The following is a 22,792-nucleotide window of genomic DNA, read 5'->3' as shown; positions in this document are numbered from 1 at the left end:
ATAACTTTTCAGAGCCTCTCACCCTCCCCTTTCCAAGAGGAACCACTTTGCCAGTGGGTCAGCTACACGAAATAAGCAAATGTGAATTACTCAAGCAACCTTTTGCTGTTCACAACCATCAGCAGACAAGAACGATGTCGTGGAAAGCCAGCAGCAGCTAGAGTCTCCTGGTGCTGTTCCTGAGCCCAGGGACCTCAGATCACCACCAAAACCGAGCAGGCTGCCACATCGAGCCACCCTCCCCCACCAGCAACTTGAGGAGCCACCAGGAAAAAGGAAGATGCACAACACTAAAGAACAACATTATAAATAGAAACCTCCGTCAGCCACCAAAGCGACCTGCCAACAGCTACGCGCTTCCCAGGCTCCGTAGCTGCTTCGGTTTGAGGGACCGTACGAGCAGCATTGGGCCAGGTCCAGCCCCAGGACCTCAGCTCCCTCCTCTCGAGGTGACCAGGAGGTTCAGAGCCTGGTCCTTTGGTGGGAGTAGGGTCAGCCATCTCATCCCCACACTACCCAGATGGATAAGCAAATAAGAAATCCAACAAATTTGAATACACTGTATTTATTTGTAACAGATTCTAAAGAATCTAGTGAGTCTATGTCAAGCCCATCGCATGACAAGTGATACAGGTGTAGGAAAAAAAAACACATTTAAAACAAAATCAAGTGCCATTCAAGCTACTGGAATCTTCCAATTGCCCCCTCACAGGAGGCAGCACAGTATCACTGCAAGGTCTAGAAAAATTCAGATTCAACCCATTCACAAGAGTCCCACCACACACACTCCATAAATCAAAAGTGCAATCTCAATGTAAGTTGCCCTGTCGAGCTGTTGGCTGTAGGGAATCTTTTTGACATCTTAAACGGGAAGGAGGGAATCTCAGTTTAGTGCGTCTATGTGTTTGTGGGTAGAGGGTAAGCAGCCTGTAAAAAAAAAAAGCATGCTACATGTCATCTATGTTCATCTGAAGTTTAAAATGCAAGAAAAAAAAAAAGATCTTCCCTTGAAGCCATGAAGGCGGCATACTTAGGATCTCAAAAGCAGCCCTTAAACCAGTTTTACCTTGCGCTGGGAAAATCTCAAGCTCCCACCACGGGGATCAGGCTCTGGGCAGCAGGGAGGGCTGGGGCAGAGTCTACACGCCAGCCTTGTCCATGAAGGCAAAGCTGCTCTACGGGAAGGCAGTTAAACCTGTAATAACTACATCATTAGCGACACTTCTTCAGCTCTGACTGGAGAGGAAGCGAAGCTGGACCAGTTTCAAATCGGTTAGTTGATGTTAAGTACGAGAGCCCCCAAATCACTCCCTCCCCACCCCTTATGCCCACTCCACATCGCCCCTACCCCAAAAAAGGTAGCAATCTGGCTATACACATTCCAAGGATCTAGTCTTTATTAGAGTGTTCAGTCTGCCCAGCTATTACAGTTTTGTCACAAAAACAAAAAAAAAAAACAAGTTAAAGATACTCAAGTATGTCAGCCTCGGAGGGAGCACCATGAAGTCACGGTGTTCCCAGAGCAGCATCTCTAGGAGTGCCTGCTTGCTCGCCCACCTCTCCATCCGTGCATAGTTAAGTGAGATGATGTTTCACGAGAACGGGCACGGCAATCCAGGCACCTCAGTGAAAGACTGTTTGTGCTCTCGACACCCAACAACTTCAAAGCCACATTTTGACTAAGAGCCATACCCTCAAGACACGAGAGGGTTTGTTTAGAGAAGACATACTTTTTCCTAAGGCCAACTGACTTTTGCACAACCCCACCTCCCCACAAGCTCCATTTCTAGCTAGAGAATGAATTTCAAATGCTATCTGTGGCTCACATGTGGAATTATGTAGCTGGAAATAGGCTGCTTTTGAAGATAGAACCTGCCCGAGGGAAGATCTCCAGCCATAGCAGGCTAGAGGTTGGAAGAGGTCTACCTATCTCCTAGAAGGACATGGGCTCCAGCCCCCATCACAGCAACAGCTGGAGATAACTGACTAGTGAACCAGTTGGTTTGTGCTTCAAAGGACAAGCCTCATCTTCCCAGATAATCCAGCTGGCCTCTGGCTTTGTGCATTAAAACCACACTGCATGCCAAAAAAAAAAAAGCAGCATTTCAAATTCCCCTAGAAAATACACAATTAGGTACGGTAGCCTGGGGCAGGCTCCTGGACAGATCTTCTGCCTCATCGTTTATGTACACACTTACATTTTGGCACTGCAGACTTGGGAGCTTGAGTAAATTCCTATGTAGGTCCCTGCTGCCTCTTCTCCATAAAGCTCTGCACAGCATTTTCCACCATGCACTCCCCCCCCACCCCAGTGCCCCCAGTTTTAGGCATTTACAGAGTCATTCAAAGCCCACCCCTGTTTATGCAACTCCACTTTGAGACAGCTATTTGCTACAGCTCGTCCTTCACAGGCAGCAAGCCATGCCAAAAACCTCAGCGACATGTAACCTGCAATCCCAGTCTTGCTTTGGCGAGGTTACTAGAAATGATCTTATGACCCACCCACCCCCCAAACAGAAACATTTTCCTCTTCGGACATCCCCACTCAAGCTCTTGGGATGTCAGCCCCTGCAAAAAAATAAGGTTTACAGTACAGTTGTGTTTGTATTGTTACAGGCACTTAAACAGGATTCTTTGGTCCTTCAAAGGAATTAGCCACTCTGGCTTCTATCTTCAGAAACCACAAGTCTGCACACCCATAACACCTCCCGCACTAAAACACAATTCAGATCCATTCCAGGGCAGTGCAGCTCTACCTTAGCGTAATTCTACAATCTCCCCTCACACACCCCCACCCTCCCCCATTGCCTCCAGAATTCAATAAGCCATCCAATCTTCCTGTAAACGTCCCAATCCTCTAGTTTCCGTAACACTGCACTTCCCATCACAGTGTACAGCAGACAGGCCTCGTTCCAACAACCCCAGGAACAAGACGCTCAAGCGAGAGTCCAGGAAGTTTCCTTTTGTTGCAGTTCTAGAAAGGTCTTTTTTTTTTTTGCCCACCCACCCCCACCCTCCCTGCTCCCCAAGGCAAGGAAATACCTTGGAGGACAGACCCTGAAGTTTGTCCTGGCTCAGTTACAGGGAAGCCACGTTGGGTAGGACTGATTGCAAGGCAGGAAGGGCTGCACGTGGGTGACGTAGTAGTTGAAGTTGATTTCACTGACGTAAGGAGCTGGCTGGTAGTAGCAGGTAACGTTTGTGACCGTGGGGATGATGTTTTGCTCAGCCAGGACTCTCACAGCCAGCATGGCAATGAGGTTCAGGGTCTGCCTCCTTTCGTGTCCCATAAGGCAGACTGTGCTCTCATTGACCACCCTGTGGAGGGTCATCAAATAGTCATATCTTTTGCTCTCCATCCCAACAAAGTGGCTCTGAAGGTAGCACTCCAGCTTCCTCTGCTGCTCGCCGATGTCAGAGAAGTCTATGAAAAACCTGGAGCACATGTATCTCTGTAGTGCCTTCATATCCACTTCCGATTTGGGCTTAAACCCCCTCACCAAGAGGTTGCAGTACTTCAGAAGCCCCCCACCTCTGATCTCCTCCGGGTTCCTCGTGGCGATGACCCTGTTCCGGAGATGGTCCATTGCCTCCTCAAAGTCCCCGTACATGCTCTCCCCAGTGACTGTGGGGTGGAAGTTCTCAGCCATGGGGTTCTCTGAACACTCCCCAAACAGCAGAAGCGAATCCAGGATGATCTGGAAGGAGTCCACACTGAACTCGAACTGCCGTCTGAGAGAGTCCACGAATTTGAGCTCCACGTTCTTGCCGCTGTTGTTGGAGAGTGATATGAGGCTCCAGCGGTCGGTCTCGTTGCATACCTTCACAAGCTTCTGCACGTACGCCTCCTTCAGAGTCATGGGGGTGATCTTGTCTTTGTTGACACCTTCTGGGAGGAAGTCAAGAAGGCAGTCCATGACCACATCTTTAACAAGCTGGAAGACATCTTCGGTCTTCAGATCTACACCAAAGATGAGATCTAGGTCTTTGTAACCCAAACCACTGTCTTGATGTAGAACGTGACTAGCTGCTGAGCCATTCAACCTTACGTTATGAACTGCAATTCCTTTCTTCTCCAGGCGACTACGGACAACCTGAGATACAAAGAGAGTCAGTGAGAAGCAAGAAAGCATTCTTGGAGCAGCCTGGTTACAGCAGCAGGATTCACTCCCTGCACTTATATGGGTCACTCCAGTGCATGACAGTGAAATAAAAAGCTAATCCATTAGAAATAGGTCACTTTGGAAGGCATCCAGAGTCTTGCCAGCAGCTGGGGGGGCCTCTCCTCTACTTACTCCCTTGCATTAGAGGGCTCTTACTGCACACAAACAGCTGTTTCTGCTTCCAGTACAGCTGTTTGCCCTTCCCTTCCTTCCCCCCCCAAAGCTGAGAGGTTATCTGAACCCATTTTTTGGGGTGGCCTCTGCCCCCTTTGCCTCCCCACGGTTGCAGCCAGCCTTTCCAGCCATCAAACCAAGACCAGCCGATCCAAAAAGGACACTAAATACAAGGCGGCAGCACAGTCTGCAGCAGTCCCCGTTGATTTAATCAGGGTGGCTCACTCCTTTTAGCCATCCCCTTTGCCTGTCAAGATTCATTAAAGGCAAATCACGATGCCAGAACTGCTCAAAAGCCCCAGCCAGGCGTATGCAAGTTCATGTCCTAACTAGTAAGTGTATCCTAACAATTTCCAGTGTGTCAGAGCTTCGTGCTGAACTTGGCACGCTATCAAGCACAAGAGGCAGCTTTCATCTTACGGGTGTTACTCCAGTGATTTGAATGCTGCCTGCTCAGTCCTGGCACACCCACCAGTACCTCCAAAGCTTTGTTCATTTAGAGCGAAGCTGAATCACTTGCCTGATTACTTAACATGCAGGAGGCTGAAATAACCCCAAGACCATAAAATAAACTATCTGGACACCAGCTTGTAATTTGAGTTTAACTGAGCTCAAAGATCCCAGGAAGATTAAGTTCATGCCTTCCACCAGAAGCTCTTCCCATCCCTCATCCTGCTTTCATGTTTCTCTAGCAATTACCACTGTCCTGGGAGTCCCAGCTAGCCAGCCTGCTCACCCAGTGCTTGAAGCAAGGCTGGAGCTTGAAAGAGCCAAAGCTTGGGATACAAATGGACAAGCTCTATCACTAGGAGCAAGCCTGACCAGGCTACTCAGCCCTGCGAGGCTGTCCTAGCTCAAGAGAGGCCCCACTAACATTCAAAACCTTATCAGAGGGGTCAAACCCACTGCTTGGTTGACACAGCCCTGAGCAGACAGTTCTAGGGACACCAGTGAGTCTCAGCAGCTCTAAGACTGCCCCTGCATGAGTTTTGTTTGGAAGAAACAATACGTAAAGGTGAAGGGCAGCAGTACATGATCCACAGCTCGGTCACCAAGTGGTCTGTGACATGGCAAGACACCACACCAGCGAGCTTCCGCTGCTCCAAGGTGCCCTTGCAAACAGAAGGTATCTCGGTACAAATCGCTGAACATTTTTGAACTTGGAGGTTGTTAAATCTCATGATGCAGCTTCTCTGCCTGTGTTTCCCCTGTCACTCCCTGACATGAGCCACCGCTGCTCAGGCTAGAAACGTGCCCGGGCTCCTCGCCAACCGAGCGGTGACCACCACACATCAGGCAACAGTTAAACCAGTGAGCTATTCACCATCGGAAGTCCCAAGTCCCCACCAGCAGATCCAACCCAGCCACAAACATGGTTGTTCTCAAAGGGAGACAATCTGAAAATTGAATTTACTCCTGAGAAGAGGCACAGGGTTATTGCCCCACACAGAACAAGTATCAGGCAGTCGATCCAAGGGAGTTCCTGGTACGCAGTTGTTGCCAACTGAGCAGTCACCGGAGTCACTCGCCCACGGCACGGCTCCAGCACCACTTGTGGAGTTAAGAGTTTTGTGCTATTAGGCTTAGAGCAAGACAAGATATAGGTCACAAAAGTGTTAGATCCAGAGCTAGGACCAGATCTCATTCCAGATTAATTTCCTAACCCCAAAGAACACCTGCTTAACCCCTTTTCTGGGCACAGCTCAGGACCTGTAGCATTGCAGACCCAAGCTTCAGGCTTGCAGGTCTGCCCACACTAGATGTATTCAGAAAAGGGAGAAAAAATCCAACTGCTTAAGTCAGTCTTGTCCTAAATCACCCAAAAAACCTCCAACCTGCAGAAAGCCTCGCTGTTTCCCCGAGGACAGCGGGCTTCAGCCCACCAGTCTCAACCTGAAGCACATCTCCCCAGCCGCACCAGTAGGTTCAGGTATGCCTTTTCCCCAGAGGGTTGGATATTTAGAGGGTTAGGCAGCTGCTGACCTGCTTCCCAAAACAGCACCTCACATTACATGCGGTTCAGATAATTGACTCTGACAGCCAGGCGGGAGCAAACCTTGCCTGCGTCCTGACCTGCCGCTTCCCACCTCCCACAACAAGAGCACGCAATAAATAACTGCCTTTTAGGTTACTTGTTTCAGATTAGTCAGCCCTAAATACAGGGTCTGCCAGCGCGGTCGGTCAGAATTACAGCCCTCAGTTATTTAGTGTTTGAAGTTGCTACTGGCAACATCCTTTTCAGCAGCTCCGACACCAAATGGCTTCAGTTTTGTGGAACCAAACAGTAATAACCGGTGGAACATTTGATGCTGCGGCGGGCTTTTAACAGCGCCGAGCTTCGCTGGCCTCACACAACCCAAGGGCAGCATCCTGACGGTAGCTCTCAGCTGTCGTTCAGTTTAAAGCTTCAGCAGCCAAGACTCAGCGCTTCTGCCCCCAACAGATGCAGCAGGAACTCGAGGAATCTGAAGTCGGCTGAGGCTTACACAGAGCCGAGCGTCTTTCAAATGTAACCTTTCCATTTTCTGAGCCGAAGCAGAAATATTTCTCAAGCAGCCGAGGCTTCAAAAAAATCCTAGTGATTAGTTTATTGTGAAAGCCAGTTTGGTTTTAGCTTTGTGAATAGTCTTTTTAATTAGAAGCTAACATGCCCGATTTTACATTTGATGAGTCATTACTGAGGAATGAAGTTGCCTCCCAAACATGAATATGCATCAGCTTATTTGAACTACATTGTTAGTTTAATATTAAACACGGTTGTTACTTTATGGTTAAACTAACAGGAGCTCTTTAACAAGATGAAGTCTTAGGCAGACTCTGGAGGATACACTCAGCATGACGAGAATCAGAGCACGCTGACATTTGATCCAGCATTTAAATTAACAACCGACTCTCAACAACGCACAAGCCCGACATGCCCACCAGCATGGAGCTCCAAAAAGGCCCTCCGCCTCAGCCACCCGCACCTCATGGCTCTTAGGGCACCAAACCATCCCGAAAGGAGGAAGAACACGGGATGGGATGAAGCAAAGCAGGATCCATGGCACAAGCTGCAGCAGCTCCAAGGATCAGGAATGTGAATTTTAAATGCATCTGATTTTTCTAGAGAAGCTGTTTCCAGGTTGACACATTGCTGCTGCCAGACCAGACGAGGCACGCAGCAGCGCCAGCCCCACCGAGACCCCCAGGACCAACCGAGCCCCCCCTGGCACGACGGGGCCGGCTCCCCACTGCACCCCCACTCAGGTTTATCCCCCCTCCCCGAGCATCCCCAGCTCCCCCCCCCCGAGCCGGGAGCCCTGCGGGACAGCGCGGGGGGAGGCAGGGGGTGCCGGGCCGGGCTGGCTCAGGGCCCGGCGGGCCGGTTACCGCCGCCTCAGCAGTTTTATTTTCTCCCTGACCCCCACGGCAGCGGGGGCAGAGTCCAACGAGGCGGCGGAGCGGGACCCGCACACCCCACCCCCAATTCCCCCCACACCCCAACCCCAGGGGCCCACCGCGGCCTCCCCCCCCCCCCCCCCCGGGCCTCACCTGCACGATGGTGCGTGGCCGCACCGAGAGCGTGGGGAAGTTGCCGCGGCCGTGGATGGGCACGGCCTCGCCCAGGATCTGGTCCAGCCGCTGCACCTGCTCCCACGTCAGGACGCTGAAGCGGCCTCCGGCACCGCGCTGCTCCGAGGAGCCCGGAGCGGGCCCCGCCACCGCCGCCAGCATCGCCCTCCCCGCCAGGAGAAACGCCACCGGAAGAAGAGCTCGAGTCACCCGGAAACGGCCCGGAAACCAGCCGGAAGTGCCGGGTTAGATGGGGGGGGGAAACGGGAGGAAAATTTAAAAGGAGGAGGGGGGGGGAAAAACCCAACAAAACCGACCAACCAAAAAAACCAAACAAACAAAAAAAAGCTGTTGCTGAGAGGAATGCTCCCGCGGGGCGGAGGCGGGGAGGCGCGGTCGGTGCCCGGAGGGGACGCTGCAACAAACCGGCCCGCGCCGCCCCCCGCCCGCCACCGGCTACGCTGAGCACTGCGCTGCCCCGCGCCCTGCCGCCTCCTTATATAGGCCCCCGGCCGCGCCCCCATTGGCCCGGCCCCGCCGCCAATCCCTGCCCGGCCGCACCGCCCTTTCGGCGCTCTCATAGGCTCAGGATGAAGGTTGGGGCTGGGCCGAGCGCCAATCAGAGGAGCGGGTAGGGAAAGAGGCGGAGCGAAGAGCGGAGGAGGCGGGACAGATCGGTGGAGCCCCGCCCCTCCGGCGTGGCCCGCTGCGTGCGGGAATCCCGGCGGTGATTGGTCGGGACGGGGCGCGGGTTAAAGGGACACCCAAGTGATGGCCCATTGAGGGCCCGTGCCCTGGTACCCCATCGATACCCCATCGATACCCCATCGATACCCCATCGGTACCCCATCGGTACCCCACTGATACCCCCCTGATACCCAATGGCCTCACACCCCAGTGATGGCCCATTGAGGGCCCGTGCCCTGGTACCCCATCGATACCCCATCGGTACCCCATTGATACCCCATCGTTACCCCATCGATACCCCACTGATACCCCATCAATACCCCACTGATACCCCCCTGATACCCCATGGCCTCACACCCCAGTGATGCCCCATTGATGCCCTGTGCCCTGGTACCCCATTGATACCCCATGGCCTCACACCCCAGTGATGCCCCACTGATGGCCCAAGGTCTGCTACCCTTGATCTGATAATCAGTGATCTGATGCCCCACTGATGCCCCACACCTGATACCCCAGTGATACCCCATGGTCTGGCACCCCACAGTCCAATGCCCCCCAGCCTGACCCCCACCCCAGGGCCCTCTCTCCCTGGCCAAACAGTGTCCCCAGAGACCCACCGCACCCACCGGCTGCAGGGAGCTCTGGCACCCAGGAGACATGGGGTGACACCACAGGGTGACACCCTGGGGTGATGGAGCCCACCGGCTCAGGACACCGATGCTGGGCACCCTTAGCCCCGGCATCAATCCCAACCCCTAAAACCTACCGTGTGGCTCCACTGCTGGCCGAGCCACCGCCTCCTCCCCAGGTCAGCTGTGTCCCTGGCCTCTGGCCGCCCATTTTCTTTCATCCCAACAATTCCCATCACTTTAAAGAGCTCATTTCTCCGCGGCATTTAACCCTGCAGACATTTCCAGGAGGCGCCTCCCCGCCGAGCCAGGGCCCGATGCCCTGCGGTCCCACGGACAGACAGGCACAACTCCAGGCTCCACATCTGCAGCCACCGTTCCCATTTCTCCCGTTCCTGCTTGGAGCTGGGATCCATCCTTAAAAGCCACGAGCCCTGTTGGGCAATGAGCCAGCACTGGTTTATTTTTATACCCTTGCAGGGGTTTATTGCAAAAACACCCCTGAAAACCCCCAAACCTCCAATCTGGGGCATTTTGTGGAGCTGTTGCAAAGCTCTTCCAAGCTGCAGAGTCTGTCTCCGAAGCCAAGGCTCGATGGCGGCAGGTTGTCCTCTCCCATATCCCAGGGGTCCGCTGCTGGAAGCTGGAGCTGGCTGTGGAAAAAGTAACTGAGTGATGGGGGGATTTGAGTTTGGGGAGAAATGGGGTTTCTAGGAGCACCCACGGCTGGGGTTGGAGGGGAGAGGAGGTAACAGGGTGTCCCCAAGCTCTGGTTCCCCCTGAAGTCCTCCCCACCCTGTGATGCACCAATAGCCCGAGGGGTCCCCACAGGGGGCTGGAGTCCCCTCCGCTGGGGTCTCCGTGTGGGGACACTCCTTGTGCCACGGCGTTTTGCTCTCTGGGTCCTGCCGGTGTCGTTGCATGGCTCCATCAGGCATCTCCGTCGGGGTTCAACGCTGCTCTTGATTATGCCCCACGAGGCTCTGAATCGGGGCATGGGAGGAGGGAGCCCTGCCAGAAAGTGATTTTGCAAGGAACTTGATAAAAAATCAGGCAGCTGCCTGCCATTGCAAAACCCCTTTGATCATGTCGGCAAAAGAGCTGGATCAGGAAGAGTTTCCCAAGAGGCTGAGAGGGGCCAAATGGCTTTAGGGATCAGGATCTGTCCCAGGGGTCTGGCCGGGGGGATTTGGGCTGGCTGGGTGCTGAGCACCCCACGGGCAGGGCTGTTTGGGGGACCCTGCCAGCCGTGACACCCCTGGGCGATGGGGCAGGATGTGGCTGTGGAGCCGATGGGATGAAGGATGCGCTGCAGATCCTTGGGGGACGAGCCGGTGGCCTGGTGATGAGCTAGGAGACACACACTGGTGATGCCCAGGCTGAGAGGGACCGGCATGCTGACGGCTCTGGAGAAAACATCAGCTCATTAAGAAGAGCTGACGTGCTCCGGCTGGACTGGCTGAGCCGCTCGTTAACATCCATCACCAAACGATTATCCCAAAGAGCCGCCCGCAGCGAACCCAGGACTCGGAATGGCACCAAGGCCATTTCCTTCCAGCTCAGCAAGGGCCAGCCCGGGCTTTATTCGTTTGTTTTGTTGGCAATTATGGAATAATCACCCTCTTGGGGTGAAATTCGGGTGGATCCTGCCTCCAGGGTGATGGCACAAGGGTTGCAAAGTCCCTTTGGGGGTGTGAGGGGGGGGCAGGGGGCTCGGGGATGCCATGACCCCACTCGCCCCATGGATCCGGGGTTGGCAGCATCCCGGTTCTGCCTGGGGACGCCGGCTTTGCCCTGCTGGGAAATCACCTGGGGAGGAGCTGGGGTGTTCCTCCCTGGCGTGTGCGTGGGGAGGAACAGGGCACCCCACTGCTGGGGGGGGTGGAGAGGGGCAGGGGCTGCCAGGATTGGGGGCTGGGGGGGGGCGGCAGTGCAGCTCCCCCATCTGAGCAGAGCCCCCCAGGGCGCTGAGGACCTTTTCCAGCCCTGAGCATCCGTTGTGGGCTGCTCAGTGGGAGAGGTGGGTGGAAAGGCCTGGAGGAGCTGGGGGAGCGGAACGGGGGGGTGAAAGCCCAACCTGGAGGTGAAGAGAAACCTCGGGGACTCCCTGACCTGCGTGGGACCGGCTCCGTCCCACCCGCCATTAAGCAGGGTGTGCGCCAACTCCCTGAGCAAGCAGGAGGGACCAAGCCCTTCTCCAGGAGCCACCAACGTCACCCAGCGTCGCCCCAGGGGAGCAGCAACGCTCCCCGTCGGGGCGGGGGCATTCCTCCTGCCCTGCTCCCACGGCAGCCGCCCACGGCATTGCCACCGTGCACATGCCAGCCGTGTCCCAGGCTGTCCCTCTGCCCATGGCGGCTGTCCCTGTGCATGCACCCGCTGTCCCGTGCACGCGCTGGCCATCTCTGTGCACACCCCGTGCACACACGCCAGCCACCTCCGTGCAGATGCCAACGGTCCCCGCGCATTTGCCTGCCATCCCCGCGCACACCGTCCTTGCACGCATGCCGCCGTCACCACGCACATGCCCACGTCCCTGTGCCCAGTGTGGGTTTAGGAGGTGGAGCCCTTCTCCTCGGCCGTGTCCAAAACCTCCCTCGGCAAACAGCGTTCCTGGATACCTCCCAGTCGCTCGCATCCACCGTCCGGCCCCGCTTGCTCCCGCACAGCCTGTCTCGGAGGTGCCACCGTGCTCCTGGCCGCTCGCTGTCCCCAGACCCTCACTGCTGGGCCACCCGTGTCCCTGGGGCTGTGCCACCGGCTGCCTCCATGGCCCGGGGCGGCCACGGCAAGGCCAAATTTGGCATTGCAGGCAGTACGGCTGTGTGGGGAGCACCCACGTTCACTGCCTGGCACGAGGGGTGTCACGGCTCTGCTCTCTGCTCAGGGTCCCCATGTCACGAGTCAGGACCCCCAGGTCCCCCCAGATCCCCAGCTGCCTCCTGGAATTAGTGCTAAGTGATGACGCCGGGATGCCCTCGCCCTGGAGACGGCCACCTTGGAGGCCCTGAGATGAAAGGGACCGCAGGGTGTTATTACTGCAGGTGACGCACAGCTGGGGAATGGCACCTGTCACCTCGCCCGGCTGCTGCAAAATGCTGCCTGGGGAGCGCGAGGGGGGACACGGCACCGCCAGGGCACGAGGAGGGGGACGCGGCACCGACGTGCCCCCAGAGCGGGGCAGGGACTGAGCCGCCCCCTCGAAGCTGCTCGGGGCGTCACCAGCTGGGGAGGTCCCCGTCCCCCAGTCCCTCCGTGGCATGACCTGCGCGTCCTGGGCTCGGTGGCTTCCCGGTGACACCACGTGCTGTTTTGCTTGGCGTGACTTGTGCTCTTAAAGCCGTGGCAGGGGACGACCTGTCTTAATGCCGCTAATTTGAGCCTGGTAGAAAACACAGCTGGTCCCTTCGCTCTGGTTTTTAGGGCCCCAGGTGATGCCCGGGCACGGCTGTGGGTGGTGGCAGCTCTGGCACACCCCGTCCCACTGCCCCGCCGGCCGCCCCACTAATGCTCCTCTTGGGAAAGCTGGGGAGCCAGCCGGGAGCTCCGCTTTGGGGGGCTGCTGAGCCCGGAGCCGGTGACGCCGGAGGTGACTCCACAGCCCTTCCCGAGGGGTCTTGGTCCTCGCTGCTCGTGCAGTGGTGTGGGGCTGCGGGGCCGTTTGCTCTCCCCCTGCTCGGGCCATGCCGGACCACGCAGAGGGAAACTGAGGCACGGGGCAGCCCAGCCATCCTGGCCAGGGCAGATTCCTGCAGCTGCAGAGACAGCAGCTCTTTAATCCCCCCGGATGGGGGTTACAGAAAGGGCCATCACCGCCTCGGCACACGCGTGTGCAGGGACAGGGTCGTCCCGCTCAGGGTCCCTCTGTTCTCCCTGCCCTTGGTGCCACCACCTCAGCCCCAAGGTGCTTCGGGAGGGAGCAGAGGGAGGGGGGTACAGGACACGAGGGGGTGCACACGGGGAAAAGGCATCGCTGGCGGGACCGTGGGGCCGTGGGCACGCAACTGGGGCCCATCCACCCCCCCGGCCTCGGCGTTGCGTGTGCTTTGGCGGTTGCTCAGCGGTGACAGCCCATCCCTGGAGGGATCATTAGTCCTTCCTCATTACAAAAATTACTCACCCTTTGAGACAGAAACAAGAATATCCTGGAAATGCCTCGGTTTGGTGAGTTCTCGCATTAAAGGTATGACTGAAATCAAGAGGGCGGCCGCACGTGATGCTCGCTGGCACGTGGGGCGGGTGAGATGCTCGGGCAGCCCCGGGGCTGCTGCGCACTCCTGCTTTCCCCTCCGTTGCTGGGATGGGCGACCATCACCTGGCTTCTGGGCTGTGGCCAGCCTCTCTCGGTGCTCCCACCCTTTGGGACGGGATGGCAAATCTACCGCTCTCCTCCCAGACCCAGCTTTGCCCCTTCCTGCCAAACCCTCCTGCACCCCGAACCCTGCATGGGGTTCAAGGATGGCACCCACCAAACCGGCACCGCCACGGGCCCCACGGCATCGCCTGCCCCATGTCCCCGGTCGCCTCGTCCTGCCCAGGGACCCCTCGGTAAGGGAGGGACCCCGGGGGTGCGGTAGCTGGGCCGAGTCCCAGCCGGAGGCCACGGGGGACCCTGGGCTTCAGGTATTTTAAGCACATGAGCAACGCCAGCCATTATGCGCCTGCCGGATGGTGAGGAGGTGAGTCACGGCCTCGTTGAATCAGAGCTTTAATTTGCAGCAATGAAACACGCTCCCATTGCAATTGCCCAAAAGTGAGGAGCTCCGGCTGCCCCGGGGCACCCCCAGCCCTGGGAGGGGGGTCCTGTCGGGGGGAGAAGGTGCAAGCGCTGCTGGGGCTGGGAAGGTCTTTCCGGAGGGATTTTTGAGTCGGGGTGCAGCCCCTCACCCAGGCGCTGCCTCGAGCCTCTTCCCTCTCTCCGCTCATGGGGTGCTGGTGGGAAGCGGCTCCTCTCCGAGGGCTCAGTTTCAGCCCCGGCTCCTGGGGAAAGCCAGGAAAAAAAAATAAAAAATCACAAGGCTCAAACGTCCCCAAGCCCCCTCCCCTGGGGATGGAGCAATCAGTCCCCCAAAACCCCGGCGCGGTGCAGGCAGGGACCCGGCACAGGCAGGTTCCTCCCCGGGGACCACGCGCTGGGCTCGGGGTGGGCAGAGCTGCCGGGGCGCCCAGTCGGCACCTCGAGGCCACGCCGGAGCGATGGGTGCCGCTGGGAAAGGACCTGCCGTTTGCCAAACCTTCCCCCTGCACAGTGAGAAAAACAGCCCGTCCCCTCCCAACGCGCCGGCGCAGCCCCAGGGAGGGATGCGGGAGCCCCGGCTCTGCGGGCCCTGCGTCTTCACCAAAGTTGGGAATGGCTTAAAATGTCATCCCCCCCCTCCCCAGACGGGGCTCCCCGTCTCCCCGAGCCACGGTGGGGAGGTGAGGGACGAAGCCTCCATCCCGACAGCGACGGGGACGAGGTCTCACAGCCACCTCGTTCAGCTGGGACGGCCGGGACCCTGGGTCGGAGGTAAGAACCCAAAGAGCCGGAAAAACCCCTACTAAAAATTAACATTAATTTATTAGAATATTCATGATAAAAACCAAGATTCTCTTTACATGTGTTTTTTTTTCTTCTTTTTATACAAGAGAATTTTCATTGCTTTTTTTTCCTCCTGGAGACAGAGCAGGGCAGGCAGGCAGGCACAGGCAGCGACGTGGGCTCTCGCCCCGGTGTGACGAAGCCGTGCGGATGCCGGACCCCCAGGGTCCCAGTTGGGATGCGGAGTGGGTGGGCGTGCAGGAACGGGCGCCCGCTGAAGCAGCGGGGCAGAGACGACGCGCGGCAAGGCACGGCGTGGGGAGGGGGGGGGGAAGTGGCCCAGGCTCCCTGGGGAGGGGGTGATGAGCACCCCACGGCACGGGAGAGGCAGCACCCGTGGCGAAGGGCGGCACGCGGTGGGTGCCGGGTGGCACGTGGGGGACGAGGTGACGCGCTCGAGCATGAAGCGGGACACCCCGAGCCCGGGGAGGGCTGTAAGTCACCTAAAGACCCAGCGCTCCCTCCCAGCCGAACCTTGGGGGAAGGACGGGTCCTTCCAAGCTCAGGACCCCCGACACCCCCAGCCGTCCCCCTCGGGGGGGGGAGACCGTTCCCCTCCTGCCAACCACGTGTCCCCACGCTAGGCGAACCATCCCCAGGCTCTTCCCCAGCTCCTCTCGGTTGCAGGGAGAGAAAAATAATCCCCCCCGCTCCCCGTAGCAAACGCAACCCCTCGCACGCCCCGTCCCCGTGCCCAGAGCCCGGACGCCGTCTTTGGTTAAGGAGCGGCCGGTGCCGCGCTGCCGGGCGGGCGCAGGGCGAGGGGCCGAGGCTGCCGGAGTGTCCCCGCGGGGACGGGTGACAGGTAGCGGTTCCAGGAGGGACAGAGAGGCCCGAGCTTGCGGGGCCGCTCAAAGCGAGGGGGAACCCGGCCGCCCCCCGGCATGGCTCTAGGATATTTATTTAACAAGACCTGGCGTGAAATGCGGGGCCGGAGGAGAGGGTCCCGGGCGGCAGCCGGCCCTGCGGGGGAAGCGGCCAAGGCAGGGAGCAGCAGCACAAGCCCCAGGTCCCTGGGAGGGTGTTGGGTGAGGCGGTGGGTGCACCGGCCTGGCTCCCGTCTTCCCATCTCTCTGCTCCGCGAGGCGAGGGGGCAGGTAAAACACAAGCCAGGGGAGAGGCGAAGCCGTGCCGCGGGGCAGCCTCCTCAGACGCCCGCAGCTCCCCGGCCAGCGTAGACCCTGCGGCAGCCGCAGCCACCCCGAGGAGCCGCTCGCAGGTCCTGAGTGGGTGGGCAGCCTCCGGGAGAGCCCCGCCAGGGCTGCGAGGCACCGGCAAACCCCAGCGCCGGGCGGTAAATCGTCTGTCACCCCCGGGCCGCGGCGGCCGAGGAGCCCGGTGCATCCCGGGGGGCTCCTTCCCCGCTCCTCGGGGCCAGCCCAGGGCTTGGTGGGCAGAGCTGTCCTGGCAATCCCAGTCCATCCAGGATGGTCTCCCCTTCCCGAACCCGGTGTGTAGTGACAGAAGGAAACCAAAAAGAGCAAAGAAAGAAGAACAAATGAAGAGAGAGAGAAACCGTATAGAGGTGCGTGAGGCTTCGCACGTCAGCTGCTACTGCCCCTTGGGGATGAAGGGTTCCCCCTCCTCCGGCTCCGGCCGGGGCCCCGGGTCGCTCAGGCATCGCAGCATCCGCTGGTTGCTGGGGCTGTCGCCAGTCCCCGGGGTGAAGACGTCGTCAGTCCCCGGGGAGGAAGGCTCCTTCACCCGCATCACCAGCCCCTCCTCATCCTCCTCGGGCGAGGGCGGGAGGCCGCCGCAGCCCTTGGGCTCCTCGTTCATCAGGTCCACAGACTCCGGAGACTGCGGAGAGGCTGGGTCGATGGTGATGATGGGCAGGTTCTCCGAGTCCGCCTTGGGTTCGTAGGCCAGCGGGTCTGGGGAGGCAGAGAGGGGTCAGGCAGGGCCGGTCGCGCGGTATCGCGAACAAACTGGGGCAGGATAACCTGGGGAAGGGAAGGGGGGTCCCAGGGACCCCCAGCTAATGCATCCCAGTGCGTGGGGCTGGGACGCCTGGGCTCGCTCACTCTCTAATTTCCAAGTCTGCTGTTTAATTCCTTTTTTTTTTTTTTTTTGATCTCTGGATCTGCTCCAGACAGCCCAGCCCTGCTTCCCAGGACTGCGCCATTTGCAAGGGGTGAAGCTGCCCTCTGCCGATTAACCGCCGGCTCGGCAAGCGCCAGCAGCAGCGTCACGCCCCGTCACACCCCATCACACCCCGTCACACCCCGTCACACCGTCCCCAAAGCAGGAGAGGACACAGGAGGAACCAGAGATGGCAGTGCAAATGTGTGCTGGAGAAGCCAGGAGTCCAGGGGCAGGTCTTGGGGCTGAGCACTCCGAGGGCACGGAGAGACACGGCCAGAAACGTGGCTGCGTGGATGGAGCGAGCTGAGCTCCGGACTGATCTACCGACCCGGCCAAGCTGATTTCCTGGTGGGAACCATGCTGGGAAGTGAGCAGGGTGCTGAGCTTCTGCTCAGGCAGAGCCCACCACGTGTCCCGGGCTGCATGCAGCAGAGCTCAGGCCCTAGAACAACAAACCTCCGGGGCTTGGCTGCGTCGCACACGGGGGAGCAGGATGGGGCCGATCGGCGCTGCAGAGCAGCAGAGTGGGTGCAGGACAACGCAACCTCCGAGTGCCTCAGCACCAAAGTGCCGGCGATGCCCAGCGAGGTGCCGGCAGCGGCGCTGCCCCCGTAGCTCGGTCCCACCTACCTGAGCCTATGCGAGCCCGGGACATGGTGGGAGAATCGAGCTTGTGAGCCGGCACCGTCAGGTAGTTGTTCATCTGGAATCGGAGCACAGGGAGCGTCTCCATCGGAGTGGCCAGGATAACGGGGGAAGGGGAGGTGGGGAATTGACCCCAGGCCACCGGGACGAGCGAGAAGCAGCAGCGGGATGCAGAGGACACACGCGTGCGTCTTCCCAGCTGCGCTGCAAGGACTTGCTTGGACCCTGGGGCGATTGGGGGACCCCCAAGGCGTGGGGTCAACCACATTCATCTGAACCTCAGCCACCTCCCCATGCAGGACACCGATGTCCTTCCCAGGCTGGGAAGCCCCCCTGGCCCCCCCCCATCCTCCCCATCCCCTGCTCCAGCGTCCCCTTGACACCTTCTGTTCCAGCTGCCGGGCCTTCTGCCTCCGCAGGAGCATCTGGTTCCAGGCTTCCTCGTAGGGGTCGGCCACAAGCGTGTGCCGGTTGTAGGATCGCAACTGGGAAAAAGCCCCAAGAAAAGGAGAGAGGTTAAAAAAACCCCACAGCGAAAGGCAAAGGAAGGTCACGGCATCGCTTCCCCTGGAGATGGGTGAAACAGTCACCAGTGGGCAGAGTACGTCCAGGCGAGACGCCGGCTCGGTCCTCGTGTGCTACCGTGGGATGTCTGATCTGTACCCACCTCAGCCCAGCGAGGGTTTAAACGCTGAGCTCAGCCGCCGACCAAGCCAGCCTCCCCCTCAGCGCTATCCCAGCGCCGTCCCAGGAGGGAACCCAGGAACACAAGGGGCGGCAGGGCAGGGACGCCGGGGGCGAAGGGACCAGCTGGCCCTGAGGGCTTCTGGTTGGAAGTGGTCCTGGCCACCCCCAGGGAAGCAAAGGGGACACGCACGGTGCCAGGGGACACCTTACCCTCTGCCTGGTTTTCTGCAGGTTGTTGCGAAGGATTTTCCGGATCTCCTCCTCCTTGTCCTTGGACAGGGCCGGAAGGATGCGCTCCACGGGGAGGGTCTTGGGGTTGATGTTCCTGCGCGGACAGACAGGATTCAGAGTGACGCTGCGATGGCCACGGCAGGACCGAACGGCTGCTTGCCCTGCGGCCACGAGCAGGGAGCGCTCAGCCTACGCCAGCGGCCCATCAGAGGCACAGGGTGGCCAGGGCCGGGGAACTCACTGGATGGAGACGGTGGAGACAGCAGAGGGGATCTTGCCTATGCCCCCGCTCTCCACCAGCTCGATTGCCTGCTTCATCTCCATCTTGTGATAGAAAGCGATGAGCTGGGGCTCCTTGGACCGCTCCCCCGCAATCAGGCACTTCTTCACGTACTTCTTGTTGAAGCGATTCAGCCTTCCCGAGAACATGGGGAAAGGAGGAGCAGCGACACATCAGACCTCCCCCTGCCCCAGCACCACTCCCTGCTCCCCATCCCTGGCCCAGCCCAGCAGAAGATGGTTCAGTTCCCACCAGCGCAGGTCAGACCAGGCTTCCCCGACTCCCTCCCAAGCCAGGAAGCCTCCAAAACACCCAGCAGCTGCTCGTACCCACAACGGATGGTCCTGAGCTCCTGCAGGGACCGGCCACCGGCAGCTCCCACGCTGCCATGGGCACGTTGTAGGTGGCGTGGTGAAGGGGTGCAGCCCTGCGGCCCCACTCGCACCCAACCCAGGGCCGTAACTCATCGAGGGGAGTGTGTGTGTAGCTGGTACAGCCCAGGGAAAAACCCTGGCAACGGGCTGGAAAACCAGCCGGGTGGTGATTCGAACCCTTCCCCATCTCCCCCACAGGTCCCCGAGTCACCAAACCTCCACACTCACTTGTCCTTCCAGTGGTGATGCCCGTAGTGACCACAGATATCCTCGATCCCCGTCAGGAGGTGATCCAAGAACTGGAAGAGAAGGTCCAAGGCGTGGGCAGCTCATAGGGCTGTTCCCCACCCTCTCCCCACCCCGACACCCACGCTGACACAGGGGTGAGGGCACTCGGGGGGTGCAACATCAGGGCTGTGGGTCCAGGATGGGCCTCAGGAGGGCAGCACGGTCCTACGCAACTGGGCTGCTGCTCTACCAGGTACAGGGGAGGTCTGGGTCGGAGCGGGCACTGGACGACACAGACGGGGGAGAGCCCTCGCTCCGTCCCCCCTTACCTTGGGCACCGATTTAGGGGCAGCTCCCGCTCCGTGAAACCGCCTGGTTACAGCGGTGGAGGCGGCAGAAGCAGAGAGAGAAGAGGGCTAAGGCGGCGAAGAGAAGCACGGGAAGGGCCGGCTGGGCGCGGCGGGTTACCTGCGTGTGGATCTCTTCGTTGATGGAGCGCTTTGTCTCTTGCTTCTTCTTCACGGCCAGCAGGTCCACCAAGGGCCGGATGGTCATGCCCTAGGGAATGGGGAGGGTGGGTTAGATCTCTCCCCGAGGCACGCTGGTGGGAGCGGGACGGGTTCAGCCCAGCCGAACTGTGGGGCTCTGCACTGCCAGCGTCACTTGGCAGCTCTCCGTAGCTTTTGGAGAAGGGGGACAGTGACAGGGTCAGGGATGGAGGCTGGGGACGTGCTCCTCACTCTCCACACGCCCGTGGCTCACTGAATAATCCCCTGTCCCTCTGAAACCACATCGTGACCACCTGCGTGCCACCAACCTGCACGAAAACTGTGAAGAAGATGACCGTGATGATGGCTGTGAGGAACATGTCCCTCATGCCGAAATGCCTGTAGTCCAGGAGGTAACAGAGGGAGAAGGCGATGGCTCCCCGCAGGCCCCCGTAGGCGATGATGAACTGGTCCTTCGGTGTCAGCTTCACAATTCGGAACTTGTTGATGAACCAGGTGAGGACCAGGACGCCTGGGGGAGTGGGGCAGGGCCTCATGTGAGCAGATGGTGAAGGACCCCCCACCCCAGCAGCCCAGCCTGCAGTCCAGCGCAGTGTCACCCCCCCGGGGCCGTGGGTGCAGGTGGGTGCTGTCCTGCTCGCTCATCCCAACGCCCCTCACCAGCTTCAACCCTGAGTCTTGCACAAACTTGGCCTCAACCCCGTCTACCCACAAAGCCAACCACCAGCAAGGCTGATGCCCGCAGTGGACCAGTGCCACCCAGTCCACTCCAGTCTCCTCAGCAAGGCAAACTTGGGCCTCGTGGTCCTGAGAGTTGCCCATCACTCAGGACTGTCCTCAAGGACTTTGCCACCACATGGACACCTCACCTAAAACTCTCGCGATGAGGCAGAAGAGGAGAGTGCTGATGACGAAGGTCCAGTTCCAGTAGTGGTGGCCAGCCACGGTGGAGACGCCCAGGAAGATGAAGATGAGGGTCTCGCTCACGCTGCTCCACATCTTAAGGAAATACTTGATGGTGGTGTGGGACTTGTGGGAGATGTTGGCTTCCACGTAGGGCCGCATGACCACGCCGGAGGCAATGAGCCTAGGGGCAAGGTTGGGGCACTCAGCAGCCATGGGGACACGGGGACAGCCCCAACCCCTGGTCCCGCAGCGGCTTTTTGTGCTCTTATACCAAACCCCAAAGCAGGACAGGGCTTGTGAGACACCAGCAATTATTCAAGACCTTCAGAGAAGGCAGCACCAGGTTTCTCCTTCCCCTTGGCAGGGCAGGAGTGAGCATGGGAGCCAGGCAGCACACCACGTCGTCTTGCCCAGGAGAATGAGCAATGGGCTGCCAGCGCCCTGGGATCCGTGGGACAACTCAAGAGAGTCGCTTCCCTCATCCGCCTTCTTGCATACCCCGGCCCAAACACACCTCTGGCCTCACTGGGCACGTACTGGCCATGCTGGGACCAAACAGTGTCCTGTCCTGGGGACAGGAGGGCATCTCATCCCACCCGTGCCCAACTCACGCCATGATGCCGGAGAGGTGGAAGAGCTCAGCAGAGAGGTACGCCATGTAGCTGTAGAGGAAGACGAAGAGGGGCTCGATGACTCGGATGTGGGAGGTGAAGCGGGACGTGAAGGCAGCGATCAGCCCGTAAATAACACCCACGAAGACACCGCCCAGCGATACCACAAAGAAGCTGAGGAAGCCGAGGATGATATCGATGATGGTCACCTGCTCGAAGGTGGCAAACTCCTCAAAGAGGTGGTAGAGGACCTGGGAGGGAGAAAGGAGAGGGGGGAGTTCAAACTGCCCCGCTGGCAGGAGACAGCCTCACCTCGGAGGAGACCTGCACGGGGACCTTCCTCGGGAGAGCAGCCGCACGGAGAGAAAAGCCACATCTGCCCCGCTCAGCCCAGAGAACAGCCCAAACCCTCAACACAGCTTTGTAGCCAAGAGGGCAACCTCACCGGAGGAGCCCACCCCGGGCTGCATCGCCTTCTCCCACCCCCGGACACCATTTCCTGGAGAGATTTTAAAGCAGAAGCTGACGCAGGCGTGTCAGGATGGGCAACGGGCTTCGGGGCATCCTGCAGGCACGGCAGCGCTGGCGAGCAGAGAGAGGGTGAGGTGCCAGCTGCCGTCTGCCAGGGCCAGGTCCCGGGACGCGGGCAGGGACAGACGTGACAGCAGAAGGCAGAAGCATTCCCCAGGGACGGGAGCGGGGACATAGACCCTGCAGGCAGCCCCTCTGGTTAAAAAGGAGGAGAAGCGCCTGGGAAAAGCCCCGTGGTGGGACAGCACGTTCCTCGTCAGCGGGAACCTTGTCAGCGGGGCACCGAGCAGCCGGCTCCGAAGAGGACAGCTGGGGTATGGGAGAAGAGCCAGGAAAAAAGCAGTGGGTTAGAAATAAATTTAGAGGTCGGCTCTGCAGAGGAGGATGATGTGCTGATGGCCAAGCCAGCAACCAGACACAGATGTCCTCTGGAAACGGCACGGCACGGCCCCAGAGTGGGTGGCCTGGTCCCTGAACCTCCCGAAGGTCCCTGCAAAGGTGCTGCTCAAAGACTGGGGCTGAGGGGTGACCCGGGTGCGATGCCAGCCTGGCCGCAGCCCCCACGGCTCTCCCCTTGCCACGGCTGGCCGCGTCCTGTCCTCACAACCTCCTCGGTGCCGCAGCAAGGAAGACCGCACGAGGAAGGAGACAGGAGGGAGCAGCAGCCACAGGGCAGTGCTGCCTGACCCAGCGCCAGCCCCTCCGTGCTCCTGCTCGCTTTCCCTGCCAGGACAGGCAGGAACGCGGCAGCAGGCAGCAATTTCACCCAGGAGAGCAGATTCCCAGGAGACTGAGGCGCCGGGCACGGTCCTGCTCTTCACCGAGAGGTGGCAGCTGGCTGGGCACGTGCTCTCGGCCTCCCCAAACTGCCAAGTAAAACGCTTCACCTTAACCCACCTCTGCAGTATTTTAAGCCGCT

The 22,792-nt window shown here is 59.2% G+C and overlaps 2 protein-coding genes across 4 annotated transcripts in view; both read right to left on the bottom strand.

Annotated features, from left to right (window-relative positions):
• Positions 1-549: 549 nt before the first annotated feature.
• Positions 550-8,488, bottom strand: TENT5B (terminal nucleotidyltransferase 5B). 3 transcript variants are annotated; one of them, XM_054802660.1, is made up of 3 exons: positions 7,869-8,488; positions 3,043-4,094; positions 550-2,568 (listed from the first exon to the last, which is right to left on the bottom strand). In XM_054802660.1, the coding sequence occupies exons 1-2, from the start codon at positions 8,049-8,051 to the stop codon at positions 3,075-3,077; spliced, it is 1,203 nt and encodes a 400-aa protein (XP_054658635.1). In that variant the 5' UTR covers positions 8,052-8,488; the 3' UTR covers positions 550-2,568; positions 3,043-3,074. The 3 variants fall into 3 exon arrangements, with proteins under 3 accessions (XP_054658635.1, XP_054658636.1, XP_054658634.1); XM_054802661.1 differs by having other exon boundaries at positions 550-927; XM_054802659.1 differs by having other exon boundaries at positions 550-4,094.
• A 6,258-nt stretch (positions 8,489-14,746) lies between these two features.
• SLC9A1 (solute carrier family 9 member A1) overlaps positions 14,747-22,792 on the bottom strand; it is a 30,241-nt gene continuing 22,195 nt past the window's right edge. The window contains exons 3-12 of the mRNA XM_054802466.1: positions 21,343-21,593; positions 20,695-20,912; positions 20,134-20,336; positions 19,785-19,874; positions 19,317-19,387; positions 18,676-18,849; positions 18,414-18,528; positions 17,900-18,001; positions 17,502-17,574; positions 14,747-16,660 (exon numbers count right to left, since the gene is read on the bottom strand). Of these exons, the coding sequence (XP_054658441.1) occupies positions 16,338-16,660; positions 17,502-17,574; positions 17,900-18,001; positions 18,414-18,528; positions 18,676-18,849; positions 19,317-19,387; positions 19,785-19,874; positions 20,134-20,336; positions 20,695-20,912; positions 21,343-21,593 (1,620 nt within the window). The 3' untranslated portion in view covers positions 14,747-16,337. The remainder of the gene's footprint in view (positions 16,661-17,501; positions 17,575-17,899; positions 18,002-18,413; positions 18,529-18,675; positions 18,850-19,316; positions 19,388-19,784; positions 19,875-20,133; positions 20,337-20,694; positions 20,913-21,342; positions 21,594-22,792) is intronic.

Source organism: Grus americana, chromosome 23, assembly GCF_028858705.1.
Source record: "Grus americana isolate bGruAme1 chromosome 23, bGruAme1.mat, whole genome shotgun sequence".
Classification (NCBI taxonomy): Eukaryota; Metazoa; Chordata; class Aves; order Gruiformes; family Gruidae; genus Grus; species Grus americana.
The sequence above is the reverse complement of the archived record's forward strand: the minus strand, read 5'-3'. Positions and strand labels throughout refer to the sequence as shown.